Source organism: Phycodurus eques, chromosome 9, assembly GCF_024500275.1.
Source record: "Phycodurus eques isolate BA_2022a chromosome 9, UOR_Pequ_1.1, whole genome shotgun sequence".
NCBI lineage: Eukaryota > Metazoa > Chordata > Actinopteri > Syngnathiformes > Syngnathidae > Phycodurus > Phycodurus eques.
Window position 1 is genome coordinate 15,233,249 of NC_084533.1, and position 26,312 is coordinate 15,259,560.

At 41.0% G+C, this 26,312-nt stretch overlaps 3 protein-coding genes across 6 annotated transcripts in view; 2 read left to right on the forward strand and 1 right to left on the reverse strand.

Annotated features, from left to right (window-relative positions):
- Nucleotides 1-2,638, forward strand: part of fam193b (family with sequence similarity 193 member B) — a 38,367-nt gene extending 35,729 nt beyond the window's left edge. For all 4 annotated transcript variants that reach the window (XM_061686179.1, XM_061686180.1, XM_061686181.1 and 1 more), the window contains one exon: nucleotides 86-2,638. In XM_061686179.1, coding sequence (XP_061542163.1) covers nucleotides 86-182 — 97 coding nt within the window. In that variant the 3' untranslated portion in view covers nucleotides 183-2,638. The remainder of the gene's footprint in view (nucleotides 1-85) is intronic.
- An 84-nt stretch (nucleotides 2,639-2,722) lies between these two features.
- Nucleotides 2,723-19,610, forward strand: ddx41 (DEAD (Asp-Glu-Ala-Asp) box polypeptide 41). The gene is made up of 17 exons (XM_061686233.1): nucleotides 2,723-2,892; nucleotides 5,667-5,762; nucleotides 5,878-6,028; nucleotides 6,125-6,199; nucleotides 6,294-6,354; nucleotides 6,442-6,578; nucleotides 6,713-6,785; nucleotides 9,809-9,962; nucleotides 10,112-10,248; nucleotides 10,647-10,809; nucleotides 11,936-12,067; nucleotides 12,145-12,216; nucleotides 12,304-12,400; nucleotides 15,490-15,639; nucleotides 18,576-18,647; nucleotides 19,056-19,166; nucleotides 19,249-19,610. The coding sequence occupies exons 1-17, from the start codon at nucleotides 2,866-2,868 to the stop codon at nucleotides 19,383-19,385; spliced, it is 1,845 nt and encodes a 614-aa protein (XP_061542217.1). The 5' UTR covers nucleotides 2,723-2,865; the 3' UTR covers nucleotides 19,386-19,610.
- A 5,455-nt stretch (nucleotides 19,611-25,065) lies between these two features.
- LOC133408087 (neurogenic differentiation factor 1-like) lies at nucleotides 25,066-25,629 on the reverse strand. Its single transcript, XM_061686581.1, has one exon. The coding sequence runs from the start codon at nucleotides 25,627-25,629 to the stop codon at nucleotides 25,066-25,068; it is 564 nt and encodes a 187-aa protein (XP_061542565.1).
- Nucleotides 25,630-26,312: the final 683 nt, after the last annotated feature.

Genomic DNA, 26,312 nt, shown 5'->3' on the forward strand with positions numbered 1-26,312 from the left:
CTTTGAGCTTAATAATGTAATGTAAAATTTCCCATGTTGTTTCCCTCTGCCTCTCCTCCTCATTTAATTGTTGTCATCTTTCTAGGTTCTGTCTTGATTCGGCAAAACAAACCCGCCAGAAGGTCGCTGTGAATTGGTCCAACTTCAGCCTCAAAAAAGTTCCCTCCAATGCAGCTCAATAGCTGACAAGAGCCAGGAAATAAAACTTCACACCACAAACTCTTTCAATAGAGCTGTGCTTGGCCTGAGACCTTCTCTCATTCCGTTTTCTTCTTGTTGAGTAGAGGGAACTTATTCACAATATCGCACTCAGTCAAAAGACTGACATTCAACCGGTGGCTAGTCAGCCAGGGATCAATATTAAGGACAGCTCTACTTTGTTTTTTTTGGGGGGGGTTTTTTTGCTGTTATGGCAATTTTCACCAAGTTACAGGTCCTAAATGACAAAACTAGTGTGTTTGTCCACTGCATCCATGTTATGGAATATGTAGTATGTAAACATTTACCTTACATTAAATAAATGTTTTTATCAGAAATTTGACATTTTAACAGTGTTAAACTTCTGGACTTCTATTCTGGTGCTCCCCCATGATGTTACACACCAGCTTTTACATTCAGCATGTTTGACAAATGTCAATGTTTACTCACAAGCAGAACACAATATACACCATGTGCAGAATTATTAGGCAAGACTCATTTTTAAGGATTTTTATTAAATCACCAACCACTACTTTAGATTAATCCAAAATGTTAATAAACCTCAAACAAGAATATGTAAGTAGCTGAAACTCAGTTTTATATTTATTTGTTTAAGTGAGAACTATCAACAAACACCTTAAAACTTTCCAGAAGAAACTGATTTTATATATTGCCAAAATTATTCGCTCACCTGCCTTGAATCAAATTTAAGTGACATCCCATTCCTAATCCATTGGGTTCAATATGACGTTGGACCACCCTTTGCAGCTATAAGAGCCTCAACTCTTCTCAGAAGGGTCCACAAGGTTTAGGAATGCGTTTATGGGATATTTGACCAATCTTCCAGAAGCGCTTTTGTGCCCGCATCAATCTCTCTTCCATGTCTCTATGGACATTTCCCATTCCAGTGTCCCACCTCCACTTTGGTGGCATCTTTTGAGTCAAAGTGGACTTCTGTTCCCGTTAGTGGTCTGGCCACAGGTCCGTCAGGAGTCACTCTCATTTCAGTCCATAAAACCTTTGAGAAATCTGTCTTCAGATATTTCTTGGCCCAGTCTAGACACTTCAGCTTGTGTCTCTTGTTCAGTGGTGGTCTTTTTTCAGCTTTTCTTGCCTTGACCTTGTCTATGAACACTCAACATCTTGTACTTCAATGTATTCCAGGTAGGTTGCAGTTCTGAATTATGACAGAACTTGAAGATAATGGGTTCATGGTAGCTTTACGCTTGATTCTTCTCAAATCCTTGGCAGTTAATTTGCATCTTTTTCTCACGCATCTTTGTTGCGACCCTGTTGACTATTCACAGCAAAACATTTGCTGGTTCTGCAATCACACCCCAATATCTGAAGATATTTCAAGAGCGCTGCATCACTCTGAAACTTCTGATAATTTGTTTACTTTTCTGAGTCAGTTAAATCTCTTTTTTGGCCCATTTTGCCTAAAGAGTATAAGCTGCCTAATTAATATGCACACCTTTATACAGGGTGTTGATCTTCTAAGGCCACACCCACACATTACACAGCACCTGCTATGCTTAAGGCTATTAAGCATTCAGGTGTAGCCAGCTGAGAGCTAAGAAATATGCCCTAAAAGTGATGGTATGGTCCAAATACTCACTTGTCGAATAATTCTACACATGGTGTGTTTGGTGACTTTCTCCAGGTGAAATGGGCATTGAAAAAGATGCACTATGGAAAAAATATACTGTTGTATTAGTTTGAAATAAGATTAAGCAAATCCATTTACATACACAAACACTTTGTAAGATTTGTTTGCACCCCAACACATATGAAGGTTATTAATAAAGTGCCCTTGCATTATGTGTTATCAGAGAAAATGTGGTCACTCAGTCAAAATGTATTGCCTCAACGTCATGACTTGTTGCTCACAACTGTCTTTTATAGCTGTTAGCCAGAATAGTTCAATAATCCAAACATTAGCCCTTTACATCAGAGGCAAGGATTATTTTATCGTTTGAATCTCAACTCAATTCATTTTGATGCTTGGACATATAAGGTAGTTATTTGGGGCCCTTTTGAGCCTTTGACATGTGTTACAAGAGCTTATGTTTGAGGTGAAACATGTTCAACCAATCATAAAACTTTTTTTTTTTCGTGTTGGACTTCTAAGGTTTGATCATTTTTTAAGGAAAATCTTAATAGCTTCCGAAGAACAGCTGCATCAATAGCCACGTTTTAGCTGATGGTTATCATTGGGATAGATAAATTCTATCTTAATTCTGTCATTTTGTTTCCGTACAGACAACTCTGATGCTCTCCCGGTTTCATTCAATTAGAGAAGAGTATCGTAATAATTTGAATGTAGATTTATACAATTCCAATGATAGCTAAGTGTATGCTGGCTGGTTTTATTTGGGGAAAAAAGTTTTGATACTGTGAAAAATCTTTCTTTCCGGAAGATTAAAATGGTGCGGTTTTGGCAAAAGTACTTAAAGTGTGGCGTATTTCTGTGCATTTGTCGTCCATTGTCAAGTGACGTCACTGGGACGAACAGTTTTGATCCTTTTGGCTTTCGGTACTTCAGCAGCATTCATTGTCCAGTGTCCGACTACGCGAGCGTATGCTACATATATTTTAGTACGTTATCTAGATAATTTGGTCAACTAGTGCCACAATTGTCCAAGCAAGCACATAGTTTTTAATAAGATGGAAGACGATAATCGACTCAAAAAGGTAAGTTCCAATTAAAAGTCGCCGTTCGTGCGGTAGACAGGAAACATTAGCGGCTAGCTAACTCGCTAGCATAACAAACAATTACTCCTCCACCGGTTTCACGCAAAAAGTAAAACTAAAATAATTGTTTCGTATGTGACGCAAAGGAGGCACGTCAGCGTCAACTGTATTTTTAAAAGTTAACTAACTTAACTCAAGCTAACGCACCATATCTACGAGAACGCTGAGAACGTAGTTTAAAAAAAAATAGTTAATATTTCAATACAGTTGGCATGGCGACCGACTGGTTAGCACATCTGCCTCACAGTTCTGAGGACCGGGGTTCAAATCCCAGTCCCACCTGTATGGAGTTTGCATGTCCTCCCCGTGCCTGCGTGGGTTTTCTCCGGGTTGATATGTGCCCTGCGATTGGCTGGCGACCAGTTCAAGGTCTACCCCACCTCTCGCCCGAAGATAGCTGGATAGGGTCCAGCACGCCCGCGACCCTAGTGAGTATACGCTGTACAGAAAATGGATGGATATTGCAATGCAGGGAAATATGGTGATCCTGCTGGGCCTAGACCTGTCGATTTGTGACAGCTCAATGATTAATGCAGTATTTCCGGTGAGAGAAGACAACATGATTTCTGGTTGCAATGTGGAGGTGCTGCTGAGCTCCCTTGGGAATAGGAGCTGCCTCCCTAGGTCTACCTCCAACCTCCATTCTGCTGCTAGTGTTTGCTGGCTAGGTGCTTGTCTCCAGTTTGTACTTGGAGGAACTTTAACCTGTCTGAGGATGTGAGTGTTCTGCTGGTCGCCTGTTGGCCTAGTGTGGTTTGCCTCTTGCCTTCTCTTCTCCACCATTTCAGCCATCTTAGGGAGGGGTGGGTCGCCCCAACCAAGGCCAGCCCGCCCTGTTTGGACTCTGCCCACCACCTCGTGGTGCTGGAACCTTCTCACCGCCTTCTGCACTTCCTCTTCAGCCCTCCATGTCCTTCTAGTTGCGACTTTCACCTGTATATCGCTCACTGTGCTGTCAGGGGAGCCCTTGAACTCCATCACCAGCCTGCCCTTGTCCAACTTAAAGCCAAGAGACATGGATTGTCGGGGCAGAGGGAGAAAATTCTACCCGAACAGGCCAGTCGGCGAAAAGCATCTTGGAAGAGCGAGCCATTTGCAGATGAATGAGTTGCCTCTGCCATCCATCTTGCGAGTGGCTGATGAGGAAACTTAAGCACAGCTTCAAAGGCCACGCTATCCTTGGTGTAAAGGGAAATTATAACGCCACACTTTGTACTTTCTGGGTAGTTGGCTTGCGTAGATTTTTGCAGACATTCTGAAAGGTGCTGAAGGATGGTTTTGGCCATTTCCTTGTTTGAGAGACTGAATTTGTATGGCCTTCCCAGACTGTGGATAGACTGGTCCACAATGCAGGGAATGTCCTCTCCTCCAATGGTGAAGATGACCCTGTCCTTCCGTTCTCCTTTCCAAAGGGAGAGGCTTTTGGACTTTTGTGGCTTGAATTTCATCCTCCCCCAGATGATAAGATCGTCCATCTTCAAGAGCCTGGATGTGCATAGCGCTGTTCATAGGAGGCAAGTTACGGTATTTTCACGACCATAAGGTGCACTTAAAAGTCTTAAATTTTCTCCAAAATGGACGGGGCGCCTTATAATGCGGCGCGCCTTGTGTGTGCACCGAGTTCCAACATCTATAAATGTTGTTGTGTGATGAGCGCTCCGCTTGCCTCTTTTATTTATTTTATTTTTTTTAGCATTTCCTGCCGCCACGCTGCTTACACAGAGGAAAAGCAGATGTGGCTGAGGACAGGGGAAGGGTGCGTGCCACGCCCCCAGTAGGTATATCGTGCCTCTTTGTTGAAGAACATGCCCAGCTGTTCATTTTGGATACAGAACATGAGAACTTTGATGGATTTGTGGATGAGGATTGATCAAAAAATAACGCGAGTACATTGTTAAACACTTCAATAAAGTACAACCGAACTCAGTTATGCTCCCGCTGCCTTTTTAAAAACATTGTTTTAGCGTGCATGCATGCTACCGTATGTTTTAAGCTCGCGTATGTTTTACCATGCCTACGCCCAATAATACGGTGTGACTTATGTATGTGTTAAATACAGAACTAGACCCCGTAACTGAGACTGCGCCTTTTAATACGGTGCGCCCTATGGTCGTGAAAATACGGTAGATCATATATGTAACTCCTGAGTAGGGAAAGCCTTTACCCTGCCGGCAGACAAACACCATCCACCACGTGCCTTGCCCCAATCAGGATCACTTCAATTGCTGCCACGAAGAGGATAAGTGAGATGGAGCATGAGATTGCAATCCCTTCCCACTTCTAGTTGTTGCTAGACAGTGCAGGCCTTTTGCAGCATGAAACTCATTTGCAGGGCTTGGCAGTAGTTCATGGTCTTAATGTTTGCCATTTGCAGGGATGAAGACGACATGCACAAAACAGATAAGTTGGTGAGGCACAGACACGTAGGGGTTAGCTTCATCGAGCCCTATGACATGTAGATCTTTTTCTCGCTAGTTTTTTATTTTTTGTTTTTAATTATTGTACTGCACTAATTCTAATCCTTCAGAGGGAAATTCAATTTTCACTCTGCTGTTCATTAAAGCAAACACCCCAGAACCTAGCGTCATTTATATTGCCAGTTTCAATATGAAGAATGATGTTTAACTATTTGGTGCAACTAAAAAAATTTTGGGAGACATTTGTAAATGTCATTTTGTTTTCTTCTTTTTTATTTATTTATTTTTTTAAAACAGAGATCTAATGGAAACTATGAAGGTTCTGGGGCTGAAGGGTCAGAGGATGAAGAATATGTTCCTTACGTTCCCGTCAAAATCCGAAAGCAACAAATGGTAAGTTATCACCCCTCATTCATTCGGCGTTGAATCAATGGTTGTGTTTGTCATAGATGTTGAAATAAAAAGTTATACTTGAAATCGCATAATACACCAGTTGCTCACCTCACAGGTTCAGAAGATGTTGCGATTGCGTGGTAAAGCAGTGGATGAGGAGCACAGAGACAGTGGGGAGGAACAGAGGGATGAAGACGAAGGGCTCGGTCCACGTTCCAATGTCAGTCTCCTTGACCAGCATCAGCATCTCAAGGAAAAAGCAGAAGGTTTCTATTTCAAGAGATCCTTTTCTGGAATGTAACATTTCACCGTTACATGTATTTTTTTCTACCCATTAAACCTGTTTTGTTTTAATTTAACAGCACGCAAAGAGTCGGCCAAGGAGAAGCAACTGAAAGAAGAAGAAAAGATTCTGGAAAGTGTCGCAGAGGGCAGAGGTAAAAACAAAAACAAAACAACAACAAAAAAAACTGATCATTTCAAAGCCTTTACAAGGCAAATGTTGAGAACTTTTCCATTTTCTTCTGCTAGCTTTGATGTCCGTGAAGGAAATGGCCAAGGGTATCATTTATGATGATCCAATCAAGACAAGGTGGGAGCATTTTACTTAAAGTAATTACTTAATAGTAGTTAAATACCATTTGTGGCCTACCTTACATAACCCAGTGGTTCTTTGTAGCTGGAAGGCTCCGCGCTATGTACTCAATATGCCAGAGACCAGAAATGAGCGCGTCAGAAAGAAGTTTCACATCCTAGTTGATGGAGACGGCATCCCTCCTCCGATTAAAAGCTTTAGGGAGATGAAGCTTCCGCCAGGTTGGACTGTATATCCTTAATCCCCCACCAAACTTGCCCAACACCACAGCCTATTTACACACACACACACAAAACACACTTTTATATGAGCATGACTTCTATGTCTGATAACATTTATGTCGTTATATTTGCAGCAATTCTTAAAGGTTTGAAGAAGAAAGGAATTGTACATCCAACACCAATCCAAATTCAAGGAATTCCAACAGTGTAAGTGAACTATACACACATACAATGGTAGGTAGGTATTTTATTTTAGAAAAATAATAATACTCAAGTTTTTTTTACACTAAGACCTTAAATGATTGACATTTAAGATCTTAAATGTCAATCTAAGATCTTAAATGATTGACATTTAAGATCAACAACATCATAGCAATTATTGCTTTTACAGCAATGAACTGATATCGTATGATGATAGTTTTTTATTTTATGTAGAATTGCACTTCATTGGAAAGGTGTTTAAATCTTGTTTTTGTTGTTGTTTTCAGATTCATATAGTTTTAAAAAGAGCCTAAAAATTAGGAATTCCTCTCAGTACAATACAATACAGTTCCGTGTTGCTGCAAACATGCAACTGTGATAATAAACATTCTTAAATTAACCCTTCTCTGATAGTTACAATCAAATCTGAGTATTAGCTCTGTAAAGACTGTGCTTTAGATGAGCGGGAGTGGTAGTAGTAAATATATGCATCCAGATTGTGTTTAGATTATACAGAGGTGCCTAGAAATTGAGATATGAGTTTAATTTGTTCCGTGACCATGCTCATAACTCAAAACACTTGTATGTCAAATAATCTGTCCCCTTTGAAATGAATGTAAATGCCATTCATCTGTTCCAGTCTCCCCCTAAAGGGAAATAGGACTCTATATTTTACTTTGTATATTATAGTAATAACATAATTAAATAAAATATAAAAAATTAAGTAGTTTATGCATCATGATTAAATAATTGCTGCTTCTTCTAGTCTGATTGACTTGGCCACCGGGGGCAGTATACTGCAGTCATAGAGATCCAATTGAACAAGAGTTTAAAGTACTGTAAGTGACTCAGTAAACTGCAGTAACATGAGTCTTTTTTTCACAGAGGTCCCTATGAGTGCTGTCTGTCTACATGTGATGATGCATCGTTTGTGTTAAAATATCTGTTACTTCTCACCCTATTTCTAAGGGAGAGCCCGGACACCATGCCAAGAAAACTTGTCGGCCGGTTTCTTGTTTTTTCGATCACAACTAGGGTTGGGTATCATTTGAATTTGAGCAATTCCAGTTCCAATCAATTCTCGATTCCGATTCTTTTAGGGGGCGGGGTAAAAAAAGTTTGCATGGTTTAAATAAAAGGTCTCCAAATTATGAACACCATTTTCTTAGCAGCCCGCAGCATAGACTAAAATGAACATTTGACTTGAGGTTCTTTATAACCAGAATCAATATCAAACCCATGAACTAAAAGGCAATGTGTGTGGAACTAACCCAACAGAATTAATATTTATTAATTCCTGTTTCAGCTAAAAGTTAAATATAGCATTGTTAAAATAGTTATTTGGGACTGACAGGTGGCACGGTGGCCGACTGGTTAGAGCGTCAGCCTCACAGTTCTGAGGAGCGGGGTTCAATCCCTGGCCCCGCCTGTGTGGAGTTTGCATGTCCCCGTGCCTGCGTGGGTTTTCTCCGGGCACTCCGGTTTCCTCCTACATCCCAAAAACATGCATGAATTGGAGACTCTAAATTGCCCCTAGGTGTGCATGTCAGTGTGAATGGTTGTTTGTTTGTATGTGCCCTGCGATTGGCTGGCAACCAGTTCAGGGTGTACCCCGCCTCTTGCCCGATGATAGCTGGGATGGGCTCCAGCACGCCCGCGACCCTAGTGAGGAGAAGCGGCTCAGAAAATGGATGGATGGATGGATGGATGGATGGATGGATGGGTGGGTGGGACTGTTTCATCATGTCAAATGGTTTATATGTGCAGGTTTTAACTTGACTTCCTGTTTTAAGCTTGTAGGCTTTTATTTTGAACGGTACGCACCGGAACTCAGCCTTTTGGCATGAAAAGTAGTAACTTCACACAGCACCGGTGATTATTTAATTTTTTTTAACGGATAGCACCAAATGCTATAAAACGCTGATTCCTTTCCCTACCCACCGATGAGGCACAAGGTTAGTGTTTGTGATACTGTGAAACGACGTTTATGTGAATTTTGTCCCAATTCATTGTGATGTAAAGTTGCTATGGTGAGGTTTTAAATTAAATTAAGCTTCTTTATTATTATTTTATTTTATTGTTTTTGTCATCAGCGCTCGCGTTGGTTTTGAGACTAAAATAAACACTAAAAACCATCAGTGCAAAAGTGCAAGCAACCGTTTACCTTAGCTGACTCAATGTTGACATAGACTTATGTTATTGTTTCACTCAGCCAGTTGACTGAGAGTTGACTTCACTGAAGCTCCGCGGTGTAGGCTGAGGCTCGGAGTGCGTCAGACGCTAAAACGTGAAAAGCCTCCTTTGCGTAATGCAATCTTATTCCAAGTGTTACACTGGTCACTGGTCACTAATTTTAACCAAGTTAAGAGCTACTTTTGTTCGCCATTGGGCACAAGCGCATTATCGTGCGCGTTCTTCGTTGGTTTATGGTGCTTCGTTGTTTTTCGGCACTTCTTCGCGGCTGGAGAACTAGGCATCTAGACTGGGAACAGAAATTTTACAATTTGAACGGTTCCAGGAGAACCGGAACGTTAGTTCCAGGAGAACCGGAACGTTAGTCCCGGTTCCAATGAATTCTCGATGCCCAACCCTAGTCACAAACCATAGCTCGTGACCATAGATGAGGGTAGGAACGTAGATCAACCAGTAAATCAAGACCTTTGCCTTTTGGCTCAGCTCCTTCACCACGACAGACCGATACAGAGTCTGCAGCACTGCAGACGCTGCACCGATCTGCCTGTGGATCGCCTGCTCCATTCTTTGCTCATTCGTGAACAAGACCCCAAGATACTTACTGTGCTCCACTTGGGGGACAAATTTGGTTTCATACATTTTTTTGTATGAATATTAATTTTGCTTGCTGGTGTTTACCATATCTAATGTGCAAAAAGGGTTGCTGATTTAATATTTTTAGATTGTATCTGCCAATTTACTTTTTTTTTTTTTTTTTTAAATACAAATAATTGTGATAATTCTGGTCCCTCTATACATGATATTAGTTTTTCATACCATTTCATCTCTATTTGTAGTCTGTCAGGTCGCGACATGATCGGCATTGCCTTCACTGGCTCTGGCAAAACCTTGGTTTTCACTTTGCCCATCATCATGTTTGCCCTGGAGCAGGAGAAGAGGCTGCCCTTCTTTAAAAGAGAGGGACCTTATGGACTCATCATCTGTCCTTCAGTAAGTCCTAGCCAATTTTCTTATTGCGCACATTAATTAGCATTGTCTACAACCCCTTGACAATGCACAGGATCTGTGAATCTTGATAGCTCAAATGATAGTGGCTACCAACATTGTTCTTCAACTATCTATGATTTGACTTTGCACAGAGAGAGCTGGCCCGACAGACACACGGCATCATTGAATATTACTGCAAACTGCTGGAGGAGGAGGGAGCCCCACAGATGCGAACAGCCCTCTGTATCGGAGGGATGTCCGTCAAGGAGCAAATGGAGGTTGTGAAACAGTAAGTTAAGGTCAAAGGTGGAATACAAAAGCAGCAGCTCATGTCTTTTATTTAGAACCTGCAAATCAAACTACCTTATTTACGCAAATTGTGGCTTTGTTTTTTAACTGAACTGCAAATAATAAAAAAACTTTCTTTATAGTGCAATTTATATATTTTTTAAATACTATTAAATCATTTATATTTTAAATGGATGGATGATTTAATTCAGTGATTCTTTTGTGTACCACTCGAGCGATTGCGTACCACGCTTTAAAAATCACTGTTCTAATGTATTGAGATGCACCCGTAGTTGTCTCTCGGGCGTGCATGCCTTTCCATCAAGTGTGAAATTACATAACCAAATGAAGATACTAAAAAAGCTTAGCCCATACAATTTCAATGTTTTCTGCTTGCAGTGGTGTGCATATGATGGTTGCCACCCCTGGGCGTCTCATGGACTTGTTACAGAAGAAGATGGTGAGTCTGGACATCTGTCGCTACCTGGCCCTGGATGAGGCTGACAGGATGATTGACATGGGCTTTGAGGAGGACATCAGGACCATTTTTTCCTATTTTAAGGTAAAGACCCCCCTGTATACATATATACTATCCAAGATTAATCGACAGTAACTGGCACAAAATGGCATATTAACAGAGATCTTTCAAGTTTTAAATCTTAAGTTTGGTTCCCAGGAGTGTGTGAAACTATTACAAATATAGAGATCATTTTTGAGTTTTAAATATTTTTTTTGCTTGTAATAGGGCTGCACAATTAATCAAATTTTAATCGTGATTTAGGTAAATGGTAAACTGGTAAATGTACTGCACTTATATAAGCGCTTTATCTACACCATCACAGTGCCCAAAGCGTTTTACAAAGCCTCACATTCACCCACTCACGCAAACATTCATACACCAATGGGCGACTGCTCCCATGCAAGGCGCTGCCAGGCCCACTGGGAGCAAATTAGGGTTCAGTGTCTTGCCCAAGGACACTTCGACATGCAGACAGTCAGAGCTGGAACGGTCACTGGACGACCCGCTTGAGCCACAATTGCCCCCCATTTTGGCTGCCCCAATTAAATGAAGCTGATCGTCGGTGATTTTTGTATGTTTTATTTTTTTACATATAAAATGCGGTCACTGCTGCATATGAAAAGTGCTTAATTTGCATCAGTGCCTGCAACCTAGTGAGCCAGCCAACCACCTGGGAGCCAACGTATGGTTCAGGCTTCGTTAAGGGCCCTCTCAGCACTTTGGCGGAGAGGCAACGTGTCATAGTAAGACACTATTACAATCATTGTAGCCGCTGCCTCGACTTCAACTTAAACAGCAGAAGTAAATAGAGAGGGACATCACAACTGTCAAATTCTTTGCAGTTTGTGACCCTGCATGACTGACCAATGGTCAAGCAAAACAAGAGACGTACCCTTCATTGGCAATTCACTATATTCACAGAATTTTCAAATGAAAAGTCGGCGCTTCCACCCTAATGTTATTGCGTTTTATGCATTAACTGAATTTGTTTCCCTTAAGTTGCAATTCGTGATTGCACTTTGTAAAAGCATATTTATTCAGTTAGCCCTCGATAAAATAGAATTTTTATTAGTACATTTTTTATTATCGATCATTTATTCTTATTTAAAGATTGCATTACAATAAGTGAAAGAGGAACAGTGTTAAAATATTTTTTTCCTTCCTCAAGGGTCAAAGGCAAACATTGCTTTTCAGTGCCACCATGCCCAAGAAAATCCAGAATTTCGCCAAGAGTGCTCTGGTCAAACCCATTACTATTAACGTAGGCAGAGCAGGTGCCGCCAGCTTGGATGTCATTCAGGTATGTTCTGATTCATCTGCCGAAGACTTTCTGATGTAAATGTTGATTCTGAGGCTGTTTTGTGTGTGTATGAACAGGAAGTGGAATACGTCAAAGAGGAAGCGAAGATGGTGTACCTGCTCGAGTGTCTCCAGAAAACAACACCTCCCGTCAGTACCTTTTTCTCCATCAAGCTCTGACACGCATACACAAAATGTATACATATTGGGGAAAAAAACAAAAACATTTTCCTTCAGGTATTGATATTTGCTGAGAAAAAGGCTGATGTTGATGCCATCCATGAGTATCTGCTGTTAAAAGGTGTCGAGGCGGTGGCTATCCATGGAGGAAAAGGTACTATGTGGAATTCCATCCATCCATTGTCTGTACCGCTCATCCTCACTAGGGTCGCGGGTGCGCTGAAGCCTATCCCAGCTATCTTCGGGCGAGAGGCGGGGTATACCCTGAACTGGTCGCCAGCCAATCGCAGACTATGTGGAATTAATCCATCCAATTTCTATAGCTCTTGTGCTTATTAAGGTTGCAGGTGGTCTGGAGCCGATCGCTAGCCAATCACAGGACACACATGGACAATTTAGTCTATCTACAGCAGGGGTGGGGTCGGCAACTAAGTGAGGCCTCGGGGAAAAAATTTTCATGGCGCGAGTGTAACTGTGGCAATCCCGTGCCGTCCAGCCACAGTCTGTCACCGGTTTGAAGTAGAGTGTGCTGCCCGCTGAGCTAAAAGCCCAGGCCGCCAGCTCAGCGGCCACCACCCTCTTTTAAGGATTGGAGAGTGATGTTTCCCTAATTATTATTATTTATTTTTTTCCCACCCTCCTCTCCTCTTCGGCTGTTAGGTCAAGCAGAAAGGAGGATCTGTATGACTTTTATGCTGGAACAGTTTTATTGTGCCACAGTGGAGTTTTTAAGCTGCCACTGTGGTTCTTTGTATTCTGATGGATTTTTCTTCAAAATTTCTGTCGGTCAGAGCAAAGTTTTAAAGGAGATTGACGGGAAAAACAAAAGGGAGAAACAGTTAAAAGATAACTAAATAATATAGGAAGAGAAGACAATGATAGACTGGACATTAGCTATAAGAAAAATGAGGAAAGTAAATTAGTACAATTTAATCTTACTCAATTACTTGAGTAAGAGTAAAAAGAAAGTAAATTAGTACAATGGCACATTAGATCCGAGTGTTGTATGGGCCAGTGGTGCTACCCCCTGTGAAGGGAGGACAGGACAATATACATTCCCCTGCAAAAGTATTGGAACGGCAAGGTAAATTCTTTGCCGGGCAATGGTGCCATGCAGCCAAACCCTCCCGACCCAAATGCCACCGCCACCCAGAAATCAGTGTATTAAAAAAGAAGGGGGATGGGTCTGTATAATGTATTAAAAGACCTGGGGGGCAGACAGGGTGGAGGAGCAAACCGTCTGAACCGAACGTACTGAATCCCGGTCCGATGCCAGCATCCCCCGACCCTGCACGAGTCCCTCAAGAAGCCCTGCGTATGTGTGTTAGCCCGGATGTGATTAGTGGAAAAAATATTTACAGTGTATGGAGGGAGGGTCCAACCACAGGGAGAGAGTACCGTCACCTGCACTACCACCCCCACTCCCACCATAAAAATATTATCATTAAATGGTTGTTGTAGGTGGTCAATTCCACATTGTTCCCATGTGCTAAAATAAAGGGATATGTTGTTAATTTCAAAATCTGGATCGTACCAGATTGGGGAGAGCATACTGGGAGCTAGTTGAGATTCTTTAGCTTCTAAATTTTTCCACCAAGCCGTTAAGGTGGATGCAATTATTGGGTTCTTGAAAGAGTTATGGCATTTGAAACTTGTAGAAATAAATGGGAGTTTTTAGAGTTTGATGTTATTGTAGTCTGTTCTAATTCTAGCCAAGAACGATGCGCCATCATTGTGGCGCATCCATTTCATAAGGTATTGTAATTGGTTAGCTAAAGTGTTTAAAGCTGGGATCATTTAGGCCTCCTTCCTGTTTACTTTTTTGAAGTGAGGATAAACTTATTCTATTTTTCTTATTCTTTGAATTAAAAAAATATTATGGCAGAATCCAAGGTTTGGAATCATTGAGAATAGTTTATTTCCGGTAAGGTTTTCATTTTTACTTCCCAGAAGTGATATTGCTAAATTATTCCAGCATTTTAAATCAGATGGGATCTTTTCAGAAGTGGTATATAATTTAGACTGGTTAGTTCTGTGAGTTTTGGTGAAATATTAATGCCTAAATACTGTGAGGTTTCTCAACTTATATCTGCACAGACTCGCTTGCTCCCGTTACACGGCGAGGGTCACGTCTCGCTCAATCGTTTGTGATGATGTGTCCTGCAATCCCCATAAATTGTCACCACTATTTCTTTATTGGGTGATTAACGTACATCCCTCGCAAAAAGTTGCAGCCGCTGTTTTGTAGACATCCGCATTGAACGGCATATTTCGGTCTCTTGAGCAGTCACATGGGGAAGTCAGCCAAACAGTATATTTCTTCTGAGATTGTCACATGGGTTACGTGCTCAATCAAGTAACAAGGAAGTGAAGCGAGTGCTGTAGCAGCTTTTTTTCCCTGCCACTGCTGTAGCAGCACGGCTCATTATCGTTCCTTGACAAGCGTCAGCTGGCGGGCCAGATATAATTGGCTGCTATTTACCCACCTCTGATCTACAGTACCTTCAATGAACTTACCATTTTTGAAATGTAGGAACAAGCCAGTGTAGCTGGGGAAAACACATTCAAAATCCACACAGAACGCACCGAGATTTGAATCACGAAACTCAGAACTGTGAGGCAGACATGCAAGCAGACCACTGTTGCTGCCCTGTGTGTTGAATTCATGAAAATCTAAAACAGCCAAAGGTTTGCCGCTGAACTCAGTCCTGGCTGTAATTCCTCATTTTTGTCACTAGATGTCAAGTTTGCTTCATCTTTTTCATAGAAAGTGTTCCATTGAATTGAGTCCAATAATTTTTAATTGAGACATGCTTTTTTTCCTCACAATTTGAAAGAGTTCACTAGGTTTCTTAATAACATCAGTGGCATGCGTATTTATCAACAATCAGGAATTATAGTACACTTTAGACCCTATTTCTTGTCTGGGGGCTCTTGAAAGTGGCTCTGGATCTTCGCCCAGCTTAGCAGGTCAAGTCATGGGGGGAAGAGGAACTCTGTGCAGGGGTGCTTATTGTGTAAATTAGTCCCACTGTTGTGTTACAGTGGGGCAGAGTGGCTTGTTTGTTGACACATTTTCAGAAATAGGCAGATATAAAAAGACGGGGTTGTTTAATTTCGTACTTGATGGGTGGGCAGGCACTTCTGATACTGAACTTTTCATCTATTAAAAAGAAAGTTTTCAGTAAAATAATATCTGGCCCTTTTCAGTTACGTTAATTTGAGTCTCTTTTTTTATTCCAGATCAGGAGGAAAGAACAAAAGCCATCGAAGCATTTAAAGAAGGAAAGAAGGATGTCCTAGTTGCCACTGATGTGGCCTCCAAGGGTCTGGATTTCCCGGCCATCCAGCATGTAGTCAACTATGACATGCCTGAGGAAATCGAAAACTACGGTGAGACAGTACGGTTTGTGTTTACGATGGTAGTCGCTTCCCAAAATGGTGTAACATGGTCAATCTGTCAATTCCTTCACACCAGCGTCATGAGTCCATGTGATGTGTTGAGAAATACCTCTTAATCAATTGGGGGTTTGTTGAGTTAGACCTATAAGAGTAGTTTTGAGAAGGCCAGCCAGCCTACCGCCATCCATCAGCTTTTGCTGTCTGGGGCCCGTAGAAACTTCCTTCCAGGAAATCTCAGGCAGGCAAACAGCTTTCGCTTTTTAATCTCTTCTTAAAATTCAGTTTCATCTTGTTGCCTTCTCTTGACAGTGCTGGTTTTTAATTAAGTTTTTTAAATTGCATTTTTGAATCTATTTGTTTATTTAATCATTTTCTCTTGTATTTTACTATGTTTTCAGTAATAGTTTGTTTGTTCACTGACTAATTCAAAGCACATTGTACTTCTCGATAAAAAGGTGCCTATCTTAGCAGTTTTGAGATGAAAGATGACCGCACAAGTTTTCGTCTTGATGAATGGAGAAAAATATCACTCTTGCAGAAAGTCTTCCAAGAAGAGTAGAAGCTCTGTTTGTCTTAAAAAAAATGGACCAACACCATATCTTTATCAATTTTCCACCCCACTCTAGGCCGTAAATGCAAAATAATCAAATTAAACACCCGAGGACCCCCTGTAACGAAGGTCACGTGCTTAAAACACTTCCAGTTGGTGTTTGGTAAGTGGGTCTTGGTACTATGTGACAACAAACTGTGAATTGTGGGCTAAATCTGGACATTTGTTTAATTGACCTACTGGAGAAATCACAGACAATCTAAGAGTCTAAGTTTTTAAATAGTCACTAAAAATGCAAAAGAGAAGTGTAGAAAGTCATAAATGAAAGCAGAGCAGGCTGGCACCCACATCTGCTGTACAGAAAGCAGTTTATGTGCATAACATGAAAGGACTCCAAAATGTCAGTTTAGAAATCGCCTCAATATATATTATCCTTTTAATAGTCAACTATCAGACCACATTTCACTCTCAATAGCCTTTTCCCGTTTCTGTTTCGACTTCATCAGCATTCAAAAACTGAAATAATGTATTTAATTTGCATTGATTCAGACATGAAAACACCACAGGCATGAAAAAGGTGACCAAAAAAAACAAACTAAACATTTTAGGGGGAGTCTGGGGGATCCCCCGCAGAGAATTTTATTTTATTTTAACATAAATTAAGCAATCTGGAAGACTCTAAAGAGTACAGTAAAAAATAATAATAATAATAATTCTTCACGCAGAAAAACGTATTTACACCGCTCAAGTACATGTTGATGTACAAATTTAAGATTAAAATTAAATTTACCTTATTTCTTTGCTTTTCTGTTCTGGCCTCCTACTTGAGCCAGGCTCATCGCCACCTGCACCTGATGCCTGCTTCAAGCTGTGCCACATGAGTGGCATCCTCCTCTTTAAGCACTCTCATTCTGGAACAGAATTGACTACATTTTTCACTATTACCAACTTCAAAAGCTAATCCCAAATGCATTCTCCAGGAAAATATTAAGTACAGTATTTTTCTGTTTTTATTGGCGATTTCTGAATTTGAAGTTTTGTGACATAATCCTTACCAGCGCTCCGTCGCTTAATACATTTAACATCAATAAACTTATTAGATAATTGTAGCCGTGTTTGCTAATTAATACAAAATGTACTAGCGGATCAGCTCTTGTCGCCGATGTTACATGTGGTTCGCAATTCCACTTGGGACCACAACCAGGGCCCCGACCCACAGCACCTCAATGCGTAAATGTAAAAGACCAGCGCAACAAATACCATACTGCTTAAACGTAAGAGTAGCAATAGAGGATGTCCGCTCCAGAGGTGGGTAGAGTAGCCAAACATTGTTCTCAAGTAAGAGTACTGTTACTAGACAATAATGTGACTCAAGTAAAAGTAAATAGTAGTCCTCCAAAAAATTACTTGAGTAAGAGTAAAAAGTATGTAGTGAAATTATTACTCAAGTACTGAGTAAATAGTGAGTAACTTCTGATGTATTTACAACAGCATGAACATCAATTTTAAAAAAATTATAAAAAATTACAAAATATGTGAAAGTACAAATTCCGATGTTGCTCTGTGTGTGTATCCACAGTCAAAACTGAACTGAAATACCCACGTTTTGGCAGACAGTATACTACTACAATCCATGAAAGCTGTTGTTTTTGTTTGCCTAAATGTAAAGACGAGTAGCACGCCGTTCCCTTCATGGTAACGACGACCTTCCCAACATGGCTGCCACATATGCACAACGATCAATGAGCCAAGCTTATCTAGTGTGATTACCTACGTCCGGGAAGCCCAATGGAAGATGTTGTGTGAGGTCATGTGACTTTCTTGTGTCGTTTGATTGTTGAACTAGATTTAAACGTTGCTATCGCTTAAATTGGATGACGCAAACAACGCCTGATGCGTAAGTCGAAGTCGTAGTCTCGCGCACGAAATAGTTGATAAATCAGCAATAATTGATAAATAGAAGAAGCGAGTGACGTTTAGATCATTGTAATGAAGTAAAAGTACCGTGACTAATTAACACCAAAAGCGGCAGACATTTTTATTCTGGTCTTGTCAACTCCTTTTGACTCACCCAAACCAGGTCCTGAGAGCACAGGCGGAACCTCAGGCCGCATATTAGTCCGCCGTGGCGTAATATTCACAATTACATCTGTGTGGATGGCGGATGTGTGGAATGGATCTAGCTACCAGCGTTCAAGGAGTACGAAATGACGTCAGTGACGGCAACAGCCCCCACTCCAGGAAAAACTCATCGGATCTATACGATTTACATAAATGACCTATTTTGAGTTCAAAATGGCGAATTTCGCCGAGAGGCGACTGATTCGCATGTATGATTGATTGTTAACCTGCCCCAATAATTTTTTTTTTATTTCAGTCCACAGAATTGGAAGAACAGGGCGATCTGGTCAGACTGGTATCGCCACAACGTTCATCAATAAAGGCTGTGGTAAGTTACTGCACCAATAATAAGAGTCACATTTACAGTGTAATCAGCCACATGTATTGTCCACAATTATTCATAATTTCATACCCTGGCCAAATTATTTGTTAATTTTTATTTGTTGAGTCATTTTGTCTTTAAATGAGATAAAGAATTGTGGAAAGTCAGACTTTTTTTTTTGGTACATTTTGACAAAAAGTTGCATGTTCACATATGTCTGCAGTGAGAAAAGGTCTGAACCATTTTGGTCTAAATTTATAGCTGATTAGATTATGATAGAAGTAACCGCCATCCAAAATAATTCCTCGTTAAGGTCAGAGAGAGAAGTTTCATGATAAAAATAATTGGAAAAAATAATATTTGTCATTATCTCTAACACAACTTCTTACATCTTCTTTTTGCCATGTACCTCAGATGAGTCTGTGTTGATGGATTTGAAAGCCTTGCTCATTGAAGCCAAGCAAAAGGTTCCTCCAGTTCTTCAGGTGCTCCAGACAGGAGATGAAACAATGCTGGATATTGGAGGTTAGTCATTCACTAAATATCCGCTAAACAATTGTTTGTTTGACTGTTTGTCCTAACGAACGATACTCGTGCTGTTTTCCAGGGGAGAGGGGCTGTACATTTTGCGGTGGTCTTGGTCATCGTATTACAGACTGTCCCAAGTTGGAGGCAATGCAGACCAAGCAGGTCACCAACATCGGGAGGAAGGACTACCTGGCTCACAGCTCAATGGACTTCTAAGTTTCTTTTGGGAAACGAAACATTGTCCTCCACTTACTGAGGAACTATATACTACGTGTCCACTCATATGTGATATCATTCAAACCAGCAAGTACCGGTACATCTGTGCAGTCCAATTACTGTATGAACATCAGCAGTGTTCTCTTGTAAAATTGTTATACAAATTGTAAATAAATGTCACTCTTTTTGAGAAAAGAATGCTTTTCTACTTTTGCGTCAGGAAAAACTGGATAAATTAATTAAATGAAAGTTGATTTAGAGAAAAATCATGCTGTTTTTATTTGATTTATTATTAAATTCTTATAAACCATTTAATAAAAGTATGCAAAATTACGACAAAGGTTTGTGAGAAATGAATACAAAAAGGAAGGACATTTCACTTAACCAATTTGAGGGACATCAGCTCAATGCATTCAAATAATATCACTTTAATCTTGATCATTTAAATGCTCATTGGGCCTGATTAAAGGATGGATCGGACCATATGTATTGTATATAAGTATGCATATATTATGCCCACCCCTGCTTTACATATATACAGGTTATTTAGTTGCAAGGCATCAACGTATGCACATTCGTGTTACTTTTCGGTCAGTGGAGGTGAGTTATGCAAAAGGGTGGTGCATATAATAGGTGCAAACTAAAATAGATGCCTGTATTAATTACAAATTACAGTTTTACTTACGCAAATGGACTGCAGCAAGACATCCCGAAAATATCAACGCAGTCTACCATGAACATCCATGCAGCTGCTCACGGCCTCGTGATCCACGTGATCGGGTCGAACTGTGGCCACAACTGCGCAGTAAATCAAAATGGTGGCGGAAGTAAACAAAGCATTGCAGCCCTTTTCAGCATAAAATACGTACTTTGAGTCGTTTTCATTTGAATGCAAAAATTATGATTCGGGATTAGTTTTTTTCAACCAGACTCGCGAGTGACTCCGAATTGTCACTCATTCATATTCAAACATAAAAAATAAGAAGTTCAAACAATAAAATAATAAGGCTAATAAGGTCAGCAAGTGTTTCCATTGATTTGTAATGAAATATTTTGACTTTATAAAGCAGGAATTCTCTGTTGTGATTCCACTGCAAGGAACTCATTTTACAATGTATTATTATATTTGTAGTTAGTGTCGATAAGGGCTAGACCAGTACAACCATCCCCTTTTCCTTGTAATCTGTGTATACTATGTTGTGGAGAGATACAGCAGATAGCACATTGCGGAAGCTCCAACTCCTGACTTGTCACTTCTCCAATTCTTATGCTTGCACAAGCTCTGGACTTTCTTGCATCTTCATTCTTTCAAAGCCATAAAGCGGTGATAAGAAGGTGGAGTGCTTGCAGTGTCATATTTACCATGCCACTGTGTTTGCAGAAAGATCCTGGTGGTGAATCACGCAAAGGGGGTTTCGAGAGAGGAAACCACTTGACTGTGAAGAACAATGATCTTTATTAGACATGGAAAACCAATAAGAGCTTTCACATGACAGCTAATCAGTCCAAAAATCATGACTGACAGTCTGGGTATCATGTCAGTGATATTGGAAACCAAACCCCTGTCCTAACTTGACAAGATTGCAACTTTAATAGTGTTGTCTCCATTATGATAGAGTGAGCACAAACGTCAAACTCAAGACCCACCACCTCATTTTATCAAAGCATGCCACAATTTTTCCTTGACTTGAGAATGCATACCTTTTGAAAGCAACATCTAGAAGCAAAACTGCAGCTTTCAGTGCATTATAAATTGGTGTGATCAGCAAAAACGCAATTTGAGCAGTGGCTACAGCCACTAATTTATTCAGTGCTGGTTTAGATGCATCTATTTATTTTCTTCCTAATGGATTATACGTCAGCTAGAAAATACAGGCACATGAGGTCTTTTGTAGAATGCAAGGATTTTCAGTGAGCCTCGCCTCAAAATGTGTTTATGCCATTTTGCTGATGCATTTGTGCTTTGACCTCAGAGAAGGAGAATGCCCCAGTTATGAGAGATTTGGAGGGGGAAAACAGAGACTAAAATGTGAAGCACACAATGATAATTTTGCAGACACTACTTTAAAATGAAAATGCAATATTTTGCAAGTGGATTTGGTGAGGTGGTTACAATTAAGGTCTATTATTGTCATACGATTTATATGATTTCTATTTATAGTAGTTCATCTGACACATTCCACATCATTCACCATTTGTGGACTCATTTTCTGTGTTGCATGTCAATGGCAAAACTGCTGACTCATTGGTGCCAATTAATGTTGCATGAAAAATAATTGTTGCAATGCCAAATAAATCGAGGAGAAGAAAACCCGCAAAAGTGCTTCAATAACCTTCAATAAGGAAGCGAAACGTGTGGTACCTCCGCGTAATAAGAGAATTGTAAAAATGGAAGCTGCATTGGCATTGTGGATTGCTGATTGCAGGGAAAAGACAGTGAGTTTGCACACTAATATTATCAGGACAAAGTCAATGTTAATTATTGTATAAGGTTTTATTTTAGATTAAAGATTTAAGTAAATATGTGTACTGTTGTAATCTTTGTCTCAAATATGTAAAGTATAAATACTGTTTACATATTTTAAACATTCTGGTACCCACATACACATCCATGAAAATTCCTTGGGGGGGGTGGGGGGGCAAATCCTACTTCGCGGTTTTTCACCTTTTGTGGGGGGTTCTGGTCCCCATTAAGCACGAAAAACGAGGGTACGCTGTATTTACATATATTTACAGTAGATGATGAAATCCCTAAATTTCTTGTAATTGTACATTGAGAAACATATTTGCTCTTGCAGTTGTTCACAAACTGGTGAACCTCACCCCATCTTAGTTTGTGAACAACTGAGGCGTTCGAGGATGCTCCTTTTATACCCATTCGTGACACTCACCTGTTTCCAGTTAACCTGTTCACATGTGCGCTGTTCCAAACAGGCATTTCTTTGAGCATACCTCAACATTTCCAATCTTTTGTTGTCTCTGTCCCATCTTTTTGGGACCGTGTTGCAAGCATCAAATTCAAAAGGAGAGAATATTTGCAAAAAACAATAACGTTCATCAGTTTGAACATTAAATCTTTGTAATGTGTTCAATTTAATATGCTGAAAAGGATTTGCAAATCATTGCATTCTGTTTTTATTTACATTTTACACAACATCCCAACTTCATTGGGGTTTGAATTTCAAGTTTGAACAACTTGGAAAGCAGTTGGCGTCACGGAACAGGTCGTGCAGGACTTAAGTGGTTTGAAGCCGGCCAATAGTGTGCTCGGAGAGTTCCTCTTCGTGCTACACAGCTCTTCCAAGCTACAATATATCAAACCAGGAATGTGTGAAAAACAATTACCGTGTCGTGCAGCCTGCTACCAACCCACCACAGAAGGTGACCATATTCCATTTCTTCTACTAATCACAACCAGCCAACCTGTTGATGATGCACATGGAGGATCAGGCGGGTCCACTGTAATGACGCCTCTGTAGTATTTGCAAAGCGGCTTTTTCTTCTTAAGGCAAATACCGCTGGAGGTGAGGATGAGAGGAGACATTCCTCCGAGGCTGGATAATGTCACGGATGACAAGCCTTATTATGTCTAAAAAAAAAAAAAAAAGGTCAGCAGCCTGACATAGAGAGAACCTGTAGCCGTAGTAGGTTTAGAATCTCCCTTGTATCCTGACCTATCAGCAAGTTCCCTGCTATACCAGCCCCCTGCAAGCAGCGACATCCAGCCTGCGAATGACATCAAGGAGACGGCGCAGGAAGACGAGGAGGTCATCAGCTCCTCCGCTGACGCCCCCCTCCCTACAGAGGTCTCGGCCAATTTGACACACAGCCTGGCAGAAAGCACTTCTAAGGGGTTGGAAAAGTTCCAAGCAGCTCTCTCCTTCAGAGAGGCAGTTCCCATTTGTTCTCACTATAAGCCATTACTGGAGCTAGGAAAAGCCACTTTAATTGTGACAGATAACCATGCAGCATCATTAGCTTTATTTGAGTCTCTCTTTTTATTTGCCTTCTTCTACTTTGAGAGAGCACTTCTAGCTTGTGTTTGTGCAATAACTTACCTTATTTAGCTACACAAGTGGAGTAAGATTTAAAAAATATATATTTCTAAAAATGTCATCCTGGTACATACTACTGGATTGATATACAGTAACCCTTGGTTTTTTAACCCTTTAGAGAGGGGACCCAAATTTGGTTGAGTTGAAATGGACACCACACACCTCGTGACAAGGCAGGAGATCCATTTTTTAAATGCATATGTACTGTACCATAAGTTACACTTAGTTGGCTCCGATGGTGGTGGAAGATGCCGGTCCGACGTGGCAGGGCCAAACATATTGTGAAGGTCTGCAACTCCCACCTCCGGCAGAACATCACCCACGTGTCGGGGGAGGCGGGGGACATCGAGTCCGAGCGGACCATGTTCTGCGCCTCAATTGCCGAGTCGGCCGACCGGAGCTGTGGCCGTAAGGTGGTCGGTGCCTGTCGTGGCGGCAATCCTCGAACCCGTTGGTGGAGACCAACGGTGAGGGATGCCGTCAAGCTGAAGAAGGAGTCCTATCAGGCCTTTTTGGCCTGTGGGACTCCTGAGGTAGCTGATGGGTACTGGCTGGCCAAGCGGAATGCAGCTTTGGTGGTCGCTGAGGCAAAAACACGGGCTTGAGTGGAGTTCGGCGAGGCCGTGGAGAACGACTTCCGGACGGCTTCGAGGAAATTCTGGTCCACCATCCGGCGTCTCAGGAGGGGGAAGCAGTGCACCATCACTATATTGTGAAGCAAATGCAAAAAAGGAGGCTAAATATTGTATTACCTGCTGCAGACCTGGATTCTATATAAAAACACTAAATTGGTGACTTCCAAAAATGCAATTCCCCTCTTTCACTTTTATGACCTGAATATAATTTGCTGGCAATAAATTAATATACTGTGATATTTACAAAATATAGCTCCATATTCTCTTTATTGTCGCAAAAATATTTATAAATCCCATATATACAGAAATACCAAAATAACAACCAACATGTAGAAAATAATGACATTTTTGATGGTTCAGCCCATGTAAAGTGCAAAAAAAAACCAAAAAACAAAACAAAAACAAAAAAAAGGCTTCTAAGAGTTCATTGTGACTGATATTTTCATACATTCAGGAATTTTTTTTTCAGCTAACCATTGGGATCAACCAATCAGGAGAGTACATTAAGAAAACAAATCATCAGTTTTAAGACCAGCGATGACAGCTCCTCCGTTTGTTTTTTGTTTTTCAAAGAATGATTTATAACACGATGTTTTTGCATAACTCAAATAAAGGAATCCTGTTGCACCCTACACAGATGAAATGGAAATATAAATAGTTACTACATGGTAATGTGTAATATTGTCAGCAATATTTGCATGTATTGAAAGAAACTGCAATGAAATAGTAACAAACAAACCAAAAATCAGTTACTATCCAATGTGCTAAAGCATTTGAGCTGGGTCTTTCTTAGAGTTACATTGTAGTAACTTTAATTCCTGTTTTCTTTTCTTTTTACCATCAAGTGACAATTGGCATTTGGTAGGCTCGTAGCTTAAAAACAATGGACCTTTGTTGAACTGCCCAAACGTAATGTACAATCCAAACTTTTAGTATTTTTATTTTTTTTGCCGTAATAGTTGGGCTCGTTGTACTTCCAGTGTTGTTGCTTTAATGTCTTCCACTTTGACTTTCTTCTACGTCACTGAGATGAGAAGATTCTCCATCACTGCAGTGACAGGAGGTGCTTTTCTGAAGCTCACTTTTAGCTCCGAGTATGATGAGGTGAGGGGACGAGTCCCTGCGTGGGTTCTGCTCCGGGATGAGAGTGTGGATCATGTTCCTCCTACAGGAGGTTTTGTCCGCGGAGACCGGGTGTTGTTGGACCATCCCGGCCAGGAGCTCCGACAGCTCGGTGATGTAAATCTGCGCCATTTGGAGGGTGTCGTACTTGGACAGCTTCTTCTCGTTCTCCAGTGACGGGATGACGCTCCTCAGCTCGTCGAAGGCTTTGTTGAGGCCGTGCATCCTCCGCCTCTCCCGGGCGTTGGCCGCCACCCGCCGGTGTCTGTGCGGGCCGCAGTGTGGCGGCGTCTCGCCCGTCTCCTCGCGGCCCGGCATCTCCGGCTCGAGACGCTCCGTGGAAAAGACGCGCAGGGGATTGGGGCGAATCCAACTTTTGTGCTCCTCCGCATGCTGTATCCAGATTGGAAGCTCTGTCTTGGTGGTGCTCATCGCTGCGATGTTCGCAAGTTGTTTCCACTGCAACACGCACGCAATAATTTATACAAGTGCCACAACCTCCCCTCCCAAGTTGCCCCCCCCCCTCCCCTGCCCCCAGTGTCACTGACTCTTGACAGGTCCGCAGCAGCCAATCCCCTCTGAGCCTGACAAAGCAATTAAACAAAAGCAGCGTCTTTTTTGTCACCTATTGTGCATTGTAACTCAATCAGCACCTTATTATTAACTCCACGCAGAAGGTAGTCCAGTGTATGAATCATTTAAAAGCGTACGCTGAGAGGATTACTCTTTACAAAGTGGAATAGATAACAGTCGTGCTTTAAACCAGTGGCGTCGTGAGGCCTATTTGAGGGGGCTGCAGTTCCTAAGCCCCCCTAAATGAGTTGGTTGTTTCAATTATTATTATTATTATTTTTTTTTTTTTTTTTGGGGGGGGGGGGGGGGGGGGATTCAAACAGTTTCAATGTGTGCTCAAAAGTTTAGAGGAGGTGTGTTAAAATTCACCCGTGAAGGTTAAAGTGCACTTTAGGTTCATCCTGACATTTCACAACAGCCGAATATCCCTAACATTTTGTGAGTAGTGTATACGGAAACAAGCCTTGAAGAGGAAGTAACCCCACCATTTCTTTTGTAAGATTATTATTTCTTTTGTAAGATAATTTCTTTTGTAAACTGTA

Coding starts and splice junctions, on each gene's coding strand:
- ddx41 (XM_061686233.1), top strand. CDS start 2,866: ATGGAAGACGATAATCGACTCAAAAAG. Junction 6,029..6,124: donor TCTCAAGGAAAAAGCAGAAG/GTTTCTATTTCA, acceptor TTAATTTAACAG/CACGCAAAGAGTCGGCCAAG. Junction 6,200..6,293: donor AAGTGTCGCAGAGGGCAGAG/GTAAAAACAAAA, acceptor TTCTTCTGCTAG/CTTTGATGTCCGTGAAGGAA.
- LOC133408087 (XM_061686581.1), bottom strand. CDS start 25,629: ATGAGCACCACCAAGACAGAGCTTCCAATCTGGATACAGCATGCGGAG.